The sequence below is a fragment of the Spermophilus citellus genome (genome assembly GCF_964194105.1).
Source record: "Spermophilus citellus genome assembly, chromosome: 15".
NCBI classification, from domain to species: domain Eukaryota; kingdom Metazoa; phylum Chordata; class Mammalia; order Rodentia; family Sciuridae; genus Spermophilus; species Spermophilus citellus.
The window spans coordinates 61,950,498-61,962,941 of record NC_138195.1 but is presented as its reverse complement, the minus strand read 5'-3'; the positions used below and the strand labels follow the sequence as shown (position 1 = coordinate 61,962,941).

At 39.5% G+C, this 12,444-nt stretch overlaps 1 protein-coding gene across 3 annotated transcripts in view; it reads right to left on the bottom strand.

Annotated features, from left to right (window-relative positions):
• Positions 1 to 11,126, bottom strand: part of HECTD2 (HECT domain E3 ubiquitin protein ligase 2) — a 71,520-nt gene extending 60,394 nt beyond the window's left edge. For 2 of the 3 annotated variants that reach the window (XM_081267933.1, XM_081267934.1), the window contains exon 1: positions 10,545 to 11,094. In XM_081267933.1, the coding sequence (XP_081124059.1) occupies positions 10,545 to 11,051 (507 nt within the window). In that variant the 5' untranslated portion in view covers positions 11,052 to 11,094. Of the gene's footprint in view, positions 1 to 10,544 lie in introns of all 3 variants that reach the window. The other variant, XM_081267935.1, reaches the window with a different exon arrangement.
• Between the last annotated feature and the right edge of the window lie 1,318 nt (positions 11,127 to 12,444).

Here is a 12,444-nt window from a genome sequence, read left to right as displayed (position 1 = left end):
GTTCCCCACACTCTTCAGAGTCATCTGTAATTCTAACAGGACACAAGTAAAATAATATCTATCATTTATGGGCCAGGAAGAACCAATGCATTTAATACTGGTGGACAAAATATCAGCTCTTCACTTCTCTTCTACTGTGACAATACTGGCTAAGAGTTGAGGTTAAAGGATCCAGTTTGGGTACCTCAGTGACTGTGGAGTATAATCACTGCTGACCAATATTAGATTATACCATAGTAAACCTCTACAGTTTTCAGACACTGAAACTTGGGGCTAATTTGTAACTGTAGCATAATCTATCATAATTTTGCTGTGAAGCTTTTTTGGTATTCACATTTCTAAAAACCAATCACTCTCATTTATTCTTATAATTTGTTTAAATAATTCCACATAAATTGTAACTGTTCTCTTTGGTTTGTCATGCTGCATTAGAAATTCCTTATTTATCACAGAGTTTGACATAACAGTGAATCTTGTGCATAGGTTCTGCACTTTAAAGTAAACCCACTACACTTTTATTTTTTTAAAGAGAATAATATAGAAAAGAGCCCAGAGGGAATAAATTTAAGATACTATACACACAGAATTTAAAAGTTTCTAGACTTAAGAGACTTTTAGAAATCAATTACTCTTGCCAGGCATGATGGCACATGCCTGTAATACCAGTGACTTGGGAAGCTGAGGCGGAAAGATCGTAAGTTCAAGGACAGCCTCAGCAACTTAGTGAGACCTTGTCTCAAAATAGAAATAAAAAGGGCTGGAATTGTAACTCAGTGAAAATGTTATACGCCAGGCTATACAGGCAATGACCAAACAGACTCCATTTTGCCTTGACACTCCATGTCATGTAAGAAATGCTTCTCTCATGGGAACACCCTGTACCAATCAACAGTTGCTTAGCATAGCATGTTTGACAACACAAAATGGCAATTCTTATACAATGTAAAATTGTCCTATTTTTGGTTCCTATTTTTCTTGGACAATGTACCCTGTCAGAGAATGAATGTCTAGACATCAGTAACCATTCTTTATCTTGTACTCAACTAGGGTTATTTTGACCCACTCCCCCTTCCACTTATGATTTTAGATCTCATGACGTTTGTTTATGGTTTTGAATCATAGCAATAGATACTTATGATTAATATAGTTTTGGACTATAAAGGTGTACTCAAACCCTGGGAGGAGGTCAAAGGGTGTAGACTTGTAGCCTGCCCCTTGGCCTGCCCGTTGATGGATCCAGACCACCAACTGGTGAATAAAATTTCCATCTCCTGCTTTAAGATCAACTTGGTGACTTATTGCAATCTTGCCATTAACAATAAAGTGCCTCTGGGTTCAATCCCAGTACCAAAAGAAAAAAACAGTAGCTAACTCTTATTTCACAGATGAGGAAATTGAAATTGTCTAAGACTCACCAAAAGTCACTTGGCTAACAAGCAACAGAAATGTGGGCACTAAACAAGAAGTTGAGAGATACTTCCATAAGTATATAGGTACAAATTTGTGTGTGTGTGTATGTGTGTGTGTGACATCTTTGGCTACTCATAGACTTTGTTGATATCTGTGCTATTTGTTTTATTTGCTTTTGCTTGTTTCTTGATTCTTGGCTATATTTAAGCTCAGTGAAGTCTGAGGTAATATTTTTACATTAGGATTTGTCTATATAATTCAGCCTATAAAAGTAAAACATACTATCTAAATGAAATGAAGTAGTCATATAATAGATGTGGGATATAAATCTGAAATCTCAGAATCACAGACAGCATCATCTAGGATCTTGGGCAGAATCTACAACATAATGGGTACTTTTTATTATAAATGTTTATTATAATGATAACTACATACTACAACAAATAATTTTTTGAGTGTTTATTATATCTACTAATATACTAATACATTAAAATATTCCTGTGAGATATTTATTTATACCTTATTTTACAGATGGGCAAATTAAGATGCAGTGCCCAAGTTCAGAGGGCTAACAAATGGGAAGCCAGAATTTAAACCCCAGTCTAAAGACCATGAAGTCAGTACTCTTAAATTATCACATCCACAGTGTCTCTAGATATAGTAGCTATCATTCATTAAGGGCTTACCATGTTGGTTGGTATGTTAATACATCAGTCTATTTTCATAACAACCCTTTTTGGTTGATATTATCTTCTCTACTTTCATAGATGTACTATCATTGAATGATATTTAATAGTTTTAGGAACAACTCACCTAACCAGAAGAAATAAACAGATGCACAAAAAATAAATGTACTTCAGAAAAACTCCTGATAGCCTATCAATCAAAAGACTCAATTCTCTTCTTTCCCTATCCCTTCCTTCACTTTGTCTTAATAAGAGATGGCTCCAAAGAATATTGGTTAGTTCACTTGTAAAATCTCCAAATAATAAAAAATAAGTATAATTCAATTAATGGTTATTCAACAACTATCAATTCCAATCTCTAGTAGATTTATATGCAGATTCATGAAGGTAAAAGAAAAAATTGAAAAGAGATAAATAAGACAGTGGTACATAATATTTCTATCTGTATTCTAGAAAAAAATCATTGCAGTAGCAGTCTAGGGAATATAGTGAAAGGAGTAAAACTAGAAGCTAAACCAGCTCTAATGCAAGAAATGAAGCCTGAACAGAGAGAGCAGTAGAGGGAATGAGGAATGGCAGCTTGGGCCAAGCAAGAACAAAATGGCCAAGAGCTATTTCAGGTATAAGTTTGAAGCATAATGAAAATGAGAGACTATTACATGTGGAGAGTGGTGACTTGGATTGTGAGCTTTGACTGCCTCAGGGCTGCGTTTATGCTGGAAACTTCCCGTGCAAAGGTGCAGTTCCAGATTACTGGGTTACTATAGTGACACCTGGCCTGCGGAAACCCTGTACAAAGGTATGGAGTTATATCAGTCTGGATCTTGAGCTCAGGCACCAGCTCCTGGGGAAATAGAATTCTGAGCTTAACAAGATAACCCTAATGTCTCACCAGTGCTGCATCCTTCAGTCTGCCCACTTTGCAGAAACTTTCCCAACTTTTTGATGATAAAACCTATATAATAAATGTGCTAATTTAGTTCTGGATCATGTTCCTCCATCAGAGACGTTGTCCTACCTGGTCCCAGCTTTCTCTCTATACAGGAGTTTGTCTTTTTCAATCCCTTACCAGTTTCTGATTTAATGGCCATGCTGGTCATGGTAACTCCACAACTCATAAAACAAATAAAATGAACAATGCAAAATTAGTTATTGTAATTACTACATAAAATGTTTATGCTGTTTACAATATTGAACTTACTGAGTTTCAATTCATTGTCAGCCTCTGCCTAACGTCAAGTCCACTATTTACTATTCCAGATTTATGTATTTTAAATATTCCCCATGAATTCTTAAAATACTTTTTTTCTAGGTTAAAGCTAGAATATCTCATTATCTTGAAGTCTCTCAACTAAAATATTTTATATTGACTTTCTATGTATGCAAAATCCACCAATGAGTTCAGTTCTATGATGGATATAAAAACTACTTTTTTTTTTAAAGAGTGGATAGCTTCCTGAGATACTAAGCGAAGGACTGGTGAACAAATATACAGCTATATGTTTTAAGTTAAAATTTAAAACTTTAAGATACCTCACTTTGCCAGCTTTTACAATAACTGACCTAAACTACCAGTCAAGGGTGTATCATATATGACACCTCAACTATATTTAGAATCCACAAAAGAAATTATTTTAGTCTTGTTATTTGGTACAGATATTTCCTTTTTTATATTTTTATTCACAGTTCCTTATTAGGATGCTGGGTTACCAAATCAAAAGTGCTAACCTTACATCCTTCTATTAGGATGTGAAAAGTCAGCTACTTTCAAGATGTGAACTTCCCTCCCAAACTAAATAGCACCAGCCCAAGTGGAATTGTTTTCTTTAAATGACATAAATCATACCTTTCAAAGGAAATGAGGAAATAAGGATGTGAATTTTGAAATAAAATTCTGTCACCAAAAAAAGTCAGAATGCAATTGATCTTAGTGATAGCTGATAATTAAGCCTACAGATATTAGTCTGGAAGCTCAGAAATAACAGTGTTAATTACCATCAGGAAGGCCAGATGGCATTAGAGATTTTATTCACTTATTTTGCAACACAGAAAAAGATGAAACTGCATCAAGAGATTATGCTTCTATAGTAAAATACTACTTTTGGAATGCATACTTGATGCAGTTACAGTTTTGCAACCAATTAAGAATCTTGCTGGGTTTTTTTGTTTGTTTGTTTGTTTGTATCCTGGATTGAACACAGTAGTGTTAACCACTGAGTCACATTTCCAGCCCTTTTTTTAATATTTTATTTTAAAACAGGATGTTGGTAAGTTGCTGAGACTGGCTTTGAATTCATGATCCTCCTGTCTCAGCCTTCCTCCCCAACTACTGGGATTATAGGTATGTGCCACCATGCCTGGCTCTTGTCATTCTTTAATAAAAAACATGTGAATCAAAATCAAATTAATTTGAATATAAAAGGCTGTGAAGGAAAGTACCCATGCCACAGGACAGAAGCAGAAAGGGTTAGCAGACTTAAAACAGCTTTTTAGCTATAGATGTTAGTTTGTATGTAATAATATCATCTAACACCTGAGGGGCTTGCTTTGCACAAGACTTTTCTAAATGCTTTATATGTATTAATTAATTTAGACTTCATATCTACCTTACCCTCATATAACCTGTATGGGTTCTATTATTATTTTCCTCATTTTATACACAAAGAGTTACAACAGCAAAGCAGTATCGTATTTGACACTTTAGAGGTTCTCTGGTTCACAATTTATAATGAGCACTTTTCTCCAATTGTTAAATACACTCAAATTATTTGTGTGAAACATCCTGGATTAATAATGAATGGGAGACTAAGAAGAAAACTACATATGGCTTTGCAGCTAGGGGAAAAAACCCCACAAAACTCACTTTATAACCTACCCAAATTAGACAAATTCAAGGTATGTATCTTTTATCTTTTAAGATTTTCAACTTATTTTTGCTTATTATATGATTTTTTACACAGAATTTAGCTATATATTTATACTATAATATTAAAACCAGGGGCTGGGGTGTGGCTCAGGGGTAGAGTGCTTGCCTAGCATGTCCGAGACCCTGGGTTTGATCCTCAGCATCACATAAAAATAAATAAAATAATATTTAAACCAAAATGATCAGAAATCCTAGAAAATATATTTCTCTTCCACAACAGTTCTAACTCTGGTAACAAAATTTTGAACAAATATGTTACTGGACTACATCCTTTTTCCTGAACTAGAAGTACTGTTATAGATGGAGGTTCTTTGCACCACATGGTTCTTATGCTTATGACCACAGATAGTGTTCAGAACAGGGGAAAGAGCATTTTTTTAATAAAAAATCTCAATTATAAACACCTCTGTTCCTAAGAGTTACTTTATCCTTTGGTAAGGAACACGTAATCTGACTCTCAGATTCCTTTTCTGTGAAAAGGGGTTGTTGAGTGATAGTTATCTGCATTTTCTGACTAAATGACAGAACACATGGGAAAAAGCTTAGCACAGAGTAGGTACTCAACAGATATTATTATTACACACACACACACACACACACACACACACACACATATATATATATATATATATATATATATATATATATGAAATACCTGAAAACATATTTGTCATCATAATATCCACCCTTTTCTTATTTAGAACATAATTAAGAAAGGGCAGAAGATTTTCCATAGATTGTTCCAAAGACCTATCTGGGAAGAATTTAGGTAAATATACACAACACATACATATATATACACACACACAAACATACACAGATTTGAAATGCTATTGTCTTTTTAGATAAATATTTTTCTGAGAAAATTTGTCTAGAAAACTTGAGAATCTCTTTCTGTTATCCAGTTAGGTTCCATATTGTGTGGAGTCTTCCATCTTTACACTTCATCTCTGGTCACTACTCTAGGGGATGTACTCATCACCTCAGGCATGAAGCACAAAGTTCCTTTCTTCACTTCTTTTTCCTCTCTTCCAGTTTAACTATATACTACCACTGATTTCATCATGTTGTTCCTCTATTTAAAGAATTCCAATGGCTTCCCATTAACCACAGGGGGAAAAAAAGTCCAAACTTCTCTGCCTAGTGATCTGGCTCCAGCCCCCATGCAATTTCACTTACCTCCCACAAGTTCCCAGCATGTTTCCATTGGGCTTGCTTTATGGCTCTCTAATTTTTCCGCTTAAGGCTTGTTCATGTTGTTTTCCTCATTGGATTACTTGGCCCACTTTCTTTTGCCCATCCAAAGCCTATCATCCTTCAATGGCCAGCCAGTTTAAATAATTACCTTTACTTCAAGGCCTTTCTTCACAGTTCTACCAACACTGATCTCCTTTCTCTGACCTCCTATAGGGCAAACTGTTTGTATAGCTCACTGTGGATTTTACATACTGTTTTGCTTTTCAAGCATTAGCCCTGCATACCCCGAGGTAGGGACTTTTTAAAAAAATTTTTTTAGTTCTAGGTGGACACAATATCTTTATTTTATTTTATGTGGTACTGAGGATGGAACCCAGTTCCTCACGCATGCCAGGCGAGCCCGCTACCACGAGCCACATCCCCAGCCCTGGGACTTTTTTTTTTTTAACCATTTTCTGCAACATCTTGGGTAAAGATCTACATAATAGATGTTCAATAACTAGTAGTTAGACCTTGGTTGAAGAGCCCCACCAACCCCATTTGTATACAACTGAAACAAAGTATACAAACTTCCCATTCTCATAATAGAATAACCATCAATCCCCTTTATGCTCTTACTCAAGCTCTTTTTACCTGGTAGCTACTTGACATGTTTCCTGACCATCCCTTTGTGGGCAAACTTCCCTTTAAAATTCTTAAGCCAGGGCTACAGACATAGCTCAGTGGTAAAGAGCACACGCCCAAAGACCTAGGTCCAATCCTCAGCAACACACACACACACACACACACACACACACACACACACAACTGGTTTCTTCTATTTGCCTTCACCTAAGTAAAAAGTAGCTCTTTCTTGAACCCACTTCATTCCCTATCCTATGGAGAATCTCCCTTTTCCTGTTCACCTGATTAAATGTTGAAGTAAACAGTCAAAACTTGTCCTTATTTGCCACTGTTATTTATAGCCCTCCTGCATTTTCTCCTTCTCCATTCAGCACTTTTCCATAACATCTGTATCAGCAACTCACTCATATTATTCTGGTTCACTCTAATCTTAACTATCATCAGTTTTTTCCATACACATTTATTACTTCAAATTCTTTATTCTCCTTGACTCTGTGGAGCTGCATCACTTCTTCACAGTAGCAAGACCAAATCTCAAACACTGATAGTTCTGTGAGGGTTCTATCTTGAGCCTGTTGAGCATCTCTAACTAGAACCATTTTGCCATTTTTTTTTTCAATTCCCACACTGCAACTGGTTTCTACTGTGCCTCATTCACTTAATCTAAACCTCTCCCCAATCCTTTTCAAATGTTGTTCCATGAACTAAATAGACTTGTGAGATGTGTGGGGTGAGGTGTAGTGGGTTATAGTTAAAAATACATTTTCCTGGGCCTCACCCATGAAGCTTCAAATTTAGTACATACAGTATCAATTTTAAATCTTAGCTATACCATGGGATTTATTTTTAAATGCATGAACTTCATCCCCATGAAATTTGATTTTAAAAGCCTGCATTTGGGTCTGAATAATAATAGCTTTAAAAAGTTTCCCAGGTGAGTCTAATGAGCATCAAAGGTTGAAGACTAGTACATCAGGGTGAGATGCAAGAATCAGGACCTTAACTTACCACCAGAGTAACCCTCTGGTCAGATTTGAGACCACTGTGTTAGGAACCTCCTAGTTAGAATGCACTTCCTTCACACTTAAAGGGTTTTAGAATCTATCACTGCCCTTTCCAGTATTCTTTCTCCTACCCCTACACTTTTCTTTAAACCTTAAGGATGTGTCCTCATAAGGATGTGTCTACTATCTACTATTATTTTTTTTTTGAGTTTTCATTCTAAATTGTTTTCTACTCTTATAAATCTGGTACAATGATTTAAAAAAAAAACAACACTATTACAGGGCCACCTGAATTAAGTCATAAACTCAACCTAGAGAAAAGACACCTGTTAACCTGGGGTAAAATGGAAGAATCACTAAAATGGCTTAAAGAAAAAGTTATTGATGACAATTAGATTCCTAAACAAACTCCCAGGGACTCTATTTTAATCCAGAAGGAGGCTGAAAAAACCTAACAGGCTGCAAAATATCTTTCCTTGCCTGCCCTACCACATCAGGATCCCCCCCCCCAACCCCAAACACACATATTAAGGCCTTCCCTACCCACTGGTAAACTTCATTCATCATCCCAGTTATCCTGGCTTTCCTGACTTCTGGAAGAACCAAGTATATATTTTCTTGACTTAGGCTTTTCACTGCTACATATAACTCAGAATTACAGCTCTGACAATCTCTCTTTGAGACAAACACATAATCTACAATAAACTGTCATAAATTCTGTTTATAAGCTGTCATTAAAACAAAACAAAACACAATGGTACCAAAACTGAAAGTCCTTATAAGTTACCAGAAACTGCTTTCAGAATCTAAGGTTTTTCTGTTCATCCCATCTTTTTCTACTCTAACCTATGTCTTTTCAAAGTTTAATTCAAGATTTCAATTTTTTTCTTGAACTGTATTCTTTTTTTACTAGTAGTACAAATCCATAAACACTTTTTTTTCACAATTACTAAATTCTACAAATTCTTGAAGAAGAAATATTTTTGCAACTCATTTGAGGTCGCAAAGCATAAACCTGACCTGAACTGACATGAGTCTGACTTTATCCCATTTAAGGTGAACACATATACATTTTCTTGCAGTTTTTTAAAACATGTTTGAATATAGGAAGCCTCACTGTGGATATTTTATATATATATAATTACCTTCCTAAAAATCTGAAAACGTAGAAATTCCAAAGCCATGTGGGCCTCAGATAACATATACCTGCAACCACATTTTATCAATTTCTATACATTTTTATTTCAAACCTTCAAATTTAGTTACAATAAGATAAATAGTTTTTGGGGAAGGTGTCTGCTTCAGAAACTAAACCCATTCACATAATTGTATAAGCACATACATTTATTGTTTTAAACAAACCATCTTAGAATGAACTGTTGGAACACTGTGATATAAGGTTTAAAAACCTAGTGTACCAGGAGGAATCAGGTATATAAGAAGTTGAGTGACAAATTCCTTGAAACATTTCCTGAGGTAATCCCTAATTGCAGGTCCAATTGATCAATGGTAGCTATGCTTTTAAATTCATACCATTACTGTTCACGATTTGCCACATTGACTTAGCAAAGTTGTTTTTAACAATTTCTAGTTTCCCAGCCCTGAGACATTTCAAAAACTTATCAAATCAAAACATTATTCCAGTACTAATACTTTAAAGAAGAGTGAGTTATTTTAGTAAGTTCTTAGTCATTTAAGAGGGAGGTTTTCAGAAATTAATTGCAAGTAGGAATAAAGAATGTATAATGTTCACTAAACTTTTACTATTTTGTCGCGCACAGTTGCATGACAAATCACAATCTTTGAATATATCAAAGCAAACTTTCAAAAAGTATTTAAATATTATGTCAAACATAAATCTCAAAACGAGAGGCTAATTTTTTTTATTGTGTTCAAATAGTAACCAGAGTCAAAACTACCAGTGCAAATCGGGAAAAAGGAGAGAGGGGGCTGTCCCATGACATCATCTGGCAACATGTAGTTTGAAGCCCTAGAGCGCTCTCCAAATAACCCTTCCGAAAATCCGGCTGGGAAATCATCGCTGTCAAGCTTAGACAAATTAAGTTTAAATAAAAGGTTCAAAAGGCCTCCCCCCACTTAAGTCACATGTCTGTACCATATGAAAAATAAAACCATCATTCATGTATCTACCTCCCACTACCTTGAGAGCAACGGAAAGGTCACAATTAAGTGGAAACTCGCCGCAGAGCCTGTTCAATCGGAAGGGGGAAGGGAAAGAAAAGAGCGAAATATCCACACCTCCAAGGCAGGCAGGCAGGCAGGCAGGCAGCTCCGCGGAAAACCCACTCCTGCCTGCCTGACATGTATGTTCATCCAAAAGATAATGCCACTCCAGGGTGCATGTCATGCCCTTAGACAAAAGTGTCGTGTGTGTGTGCCCGCGCGCGCGTGTGTGTGCAGGGAGCTAGGGGGTTAAGCCCCAGAAAATAACCAAAAAGGTCCATCAGAACCGGCCACCCCCAACATTTCCAGAGCGTGAAAGGTGCAGCTCGCCAAGTGTTCGGGGCTGTCCACCAGGCGCAACTCTTTCAATTCGGCCAAGGAAGTCCAACCCAGGTGTATCGGCCGGGGGCAGCGCCAGGGCACCCCAGAGGAGATGCGGGCCCCGGGCGCCCCTCGCCCGACCGCCCTCCCTCCTGCCGTCGGGGCGGCCCGCGGCCCCCGCCCCGTACCTACCGCCGTCGCGCCGGCGCCGGCGGGCACGATGGGTGGCAGCTTCTCGCGCTCCGGTTCCTTCCCTTTCTTTTCCTCAGAGGCGGCCGCCGCCACCGCCGGCGGCGCGGCAGGCGAAGGCGCCCGTTCCGCCTCACTCATGTCGGGCCGGATGGCAAGAGCGCGAGGCGGCGGCGGCGGCCGGACTGCTGCTGGGGCTGGGGCTGCTGCCGCCCCGGCCGCGAGAGGGCTCTGAGCTGCCGCTTCCAACCACCGCTGCCGCTCCGCCCCCGCCCGCGTCCGCGTCGGCGCCTCCGCGCGCGAGCCTGAGCTCGAGCCCGCGCCCTCCCGCCGCCCCCGCGCGCGCCTGGCTAGCGGATTCGGCAACGCGCCGCTCCTTCCAGTTCTTGGCCCGGCCTTCCCCGCCCCTCCCGGGCTTGCCCGCCGCGGGTCCCGGGTGCTGGCCGCAGCTAACCTCGTCAACCTCGAGGGCCCGGAGAGGAGGCGCCGCGGTCGACGCCCGGCCGCCATGTTTTCTGGAGATTGCCGCCGAAATGACGAGGAGGGGATCCCGCATAGGAGGGCCTGGACTTGGGGGCAACCAGGCGAGCCCTGCAAAGGGTCAGGCGGGGATGAGGCAAGCCTCAGTGGCACCCATAAGGCGGGCGGACGCTCAGCTTCGCCTTCACGACCGCCCTGATCAGAGGCGCCTAGGGGTACTGAGTACGGGTGAGCGCCGTGGGCCCAAGGGTCTGGGCTGGTGGTCTTGGGGCTTCTAACCCCAAAGCCCCAAAGCCACGCGCCCTGGGACCGCCGCTTGCCCTGCCGATTCCTGGTCGCCCGGCAGCGAGCCTGCGCATCCTCGGGAAATAGCCTTTCTTTTCTTGGCTATTGACCTTTTGTACATTGTATTTAGTGGCCTAGACCAGCAAAGGAAAAGCCCGGAGTGGGAGGAGGGGAGTGCGACATTGTGGGCCCCAACCCCACACACGCACACAATGGGGCAGGGCAGCCAGGCCACAGTTTCCATTTCTGTTCCTCCCGTCCCCCTTCTGACTGCCAAATCCGCCTCTCCCTTCCAGTCCCCACGCGCCTACATTTGCTTTCCCCCACCCCATCCCTGTGCTGCCTCCTATTCCTTGTTCCTTTCCGTTTATAAGTTACAGATGGACATACCCAAACTCTGCTGCATAATCCTTAATAGCAGATCATTATAAAATATGGTTAAGAACGTTAAAACTGGAGAGTTTAATCATATTAAAATACCCCCCACCTCCATCACCAAAATACGTAGACAGTTTCCTTTCCTTTCTCGTCGCCCCCTCCTTTTCCTTTTCTCGGTCTACTGGAGCGGCAGAGACACCTGCTGATTCAAGAGAAGGGAGGGAGTAAGAAAGGACTGTGCTGCCTATTAAAAATAGAGAATTTCTCGACATTCAGGTCTTCGGATTTTTAGGGTGAGACTTCATTGCTTAAGGTTGAATGAATTTTCTGATCGAGGACACTCAAGATTCAAATATAAGAATGATAATAAAACAAATCCAAAGATGATTTTTTAAGTCATCTGTTGTTTCTACATTCATGTATTAGTATATAACTCCTAGTTGCAGTGCATGGGGAGATGGAGTTGCATGTTTTTCAAACCCAGAATTTGTAACAAGCTGATCTTGAAATAAACAATGTAATAAGTACAATAGTATTCCATATTGTCTTCAAAATGATAGTCTGATTTCAATTTGGAAAGACTTTCTAGTTTTGATGTAGTTGTTGTCACTGCCTGTTTCCTTGTTAATTAACAAAAGGTATGGAATCTGTGTCATAAAGCCAGCAAAAGCATTTCAGTACTAATTCTTTCTGGAGGGAAATGATGTATACACACATTATAACAGCCTCCTCCTCCTTTCTTTTTTCAGAACTTTCCATC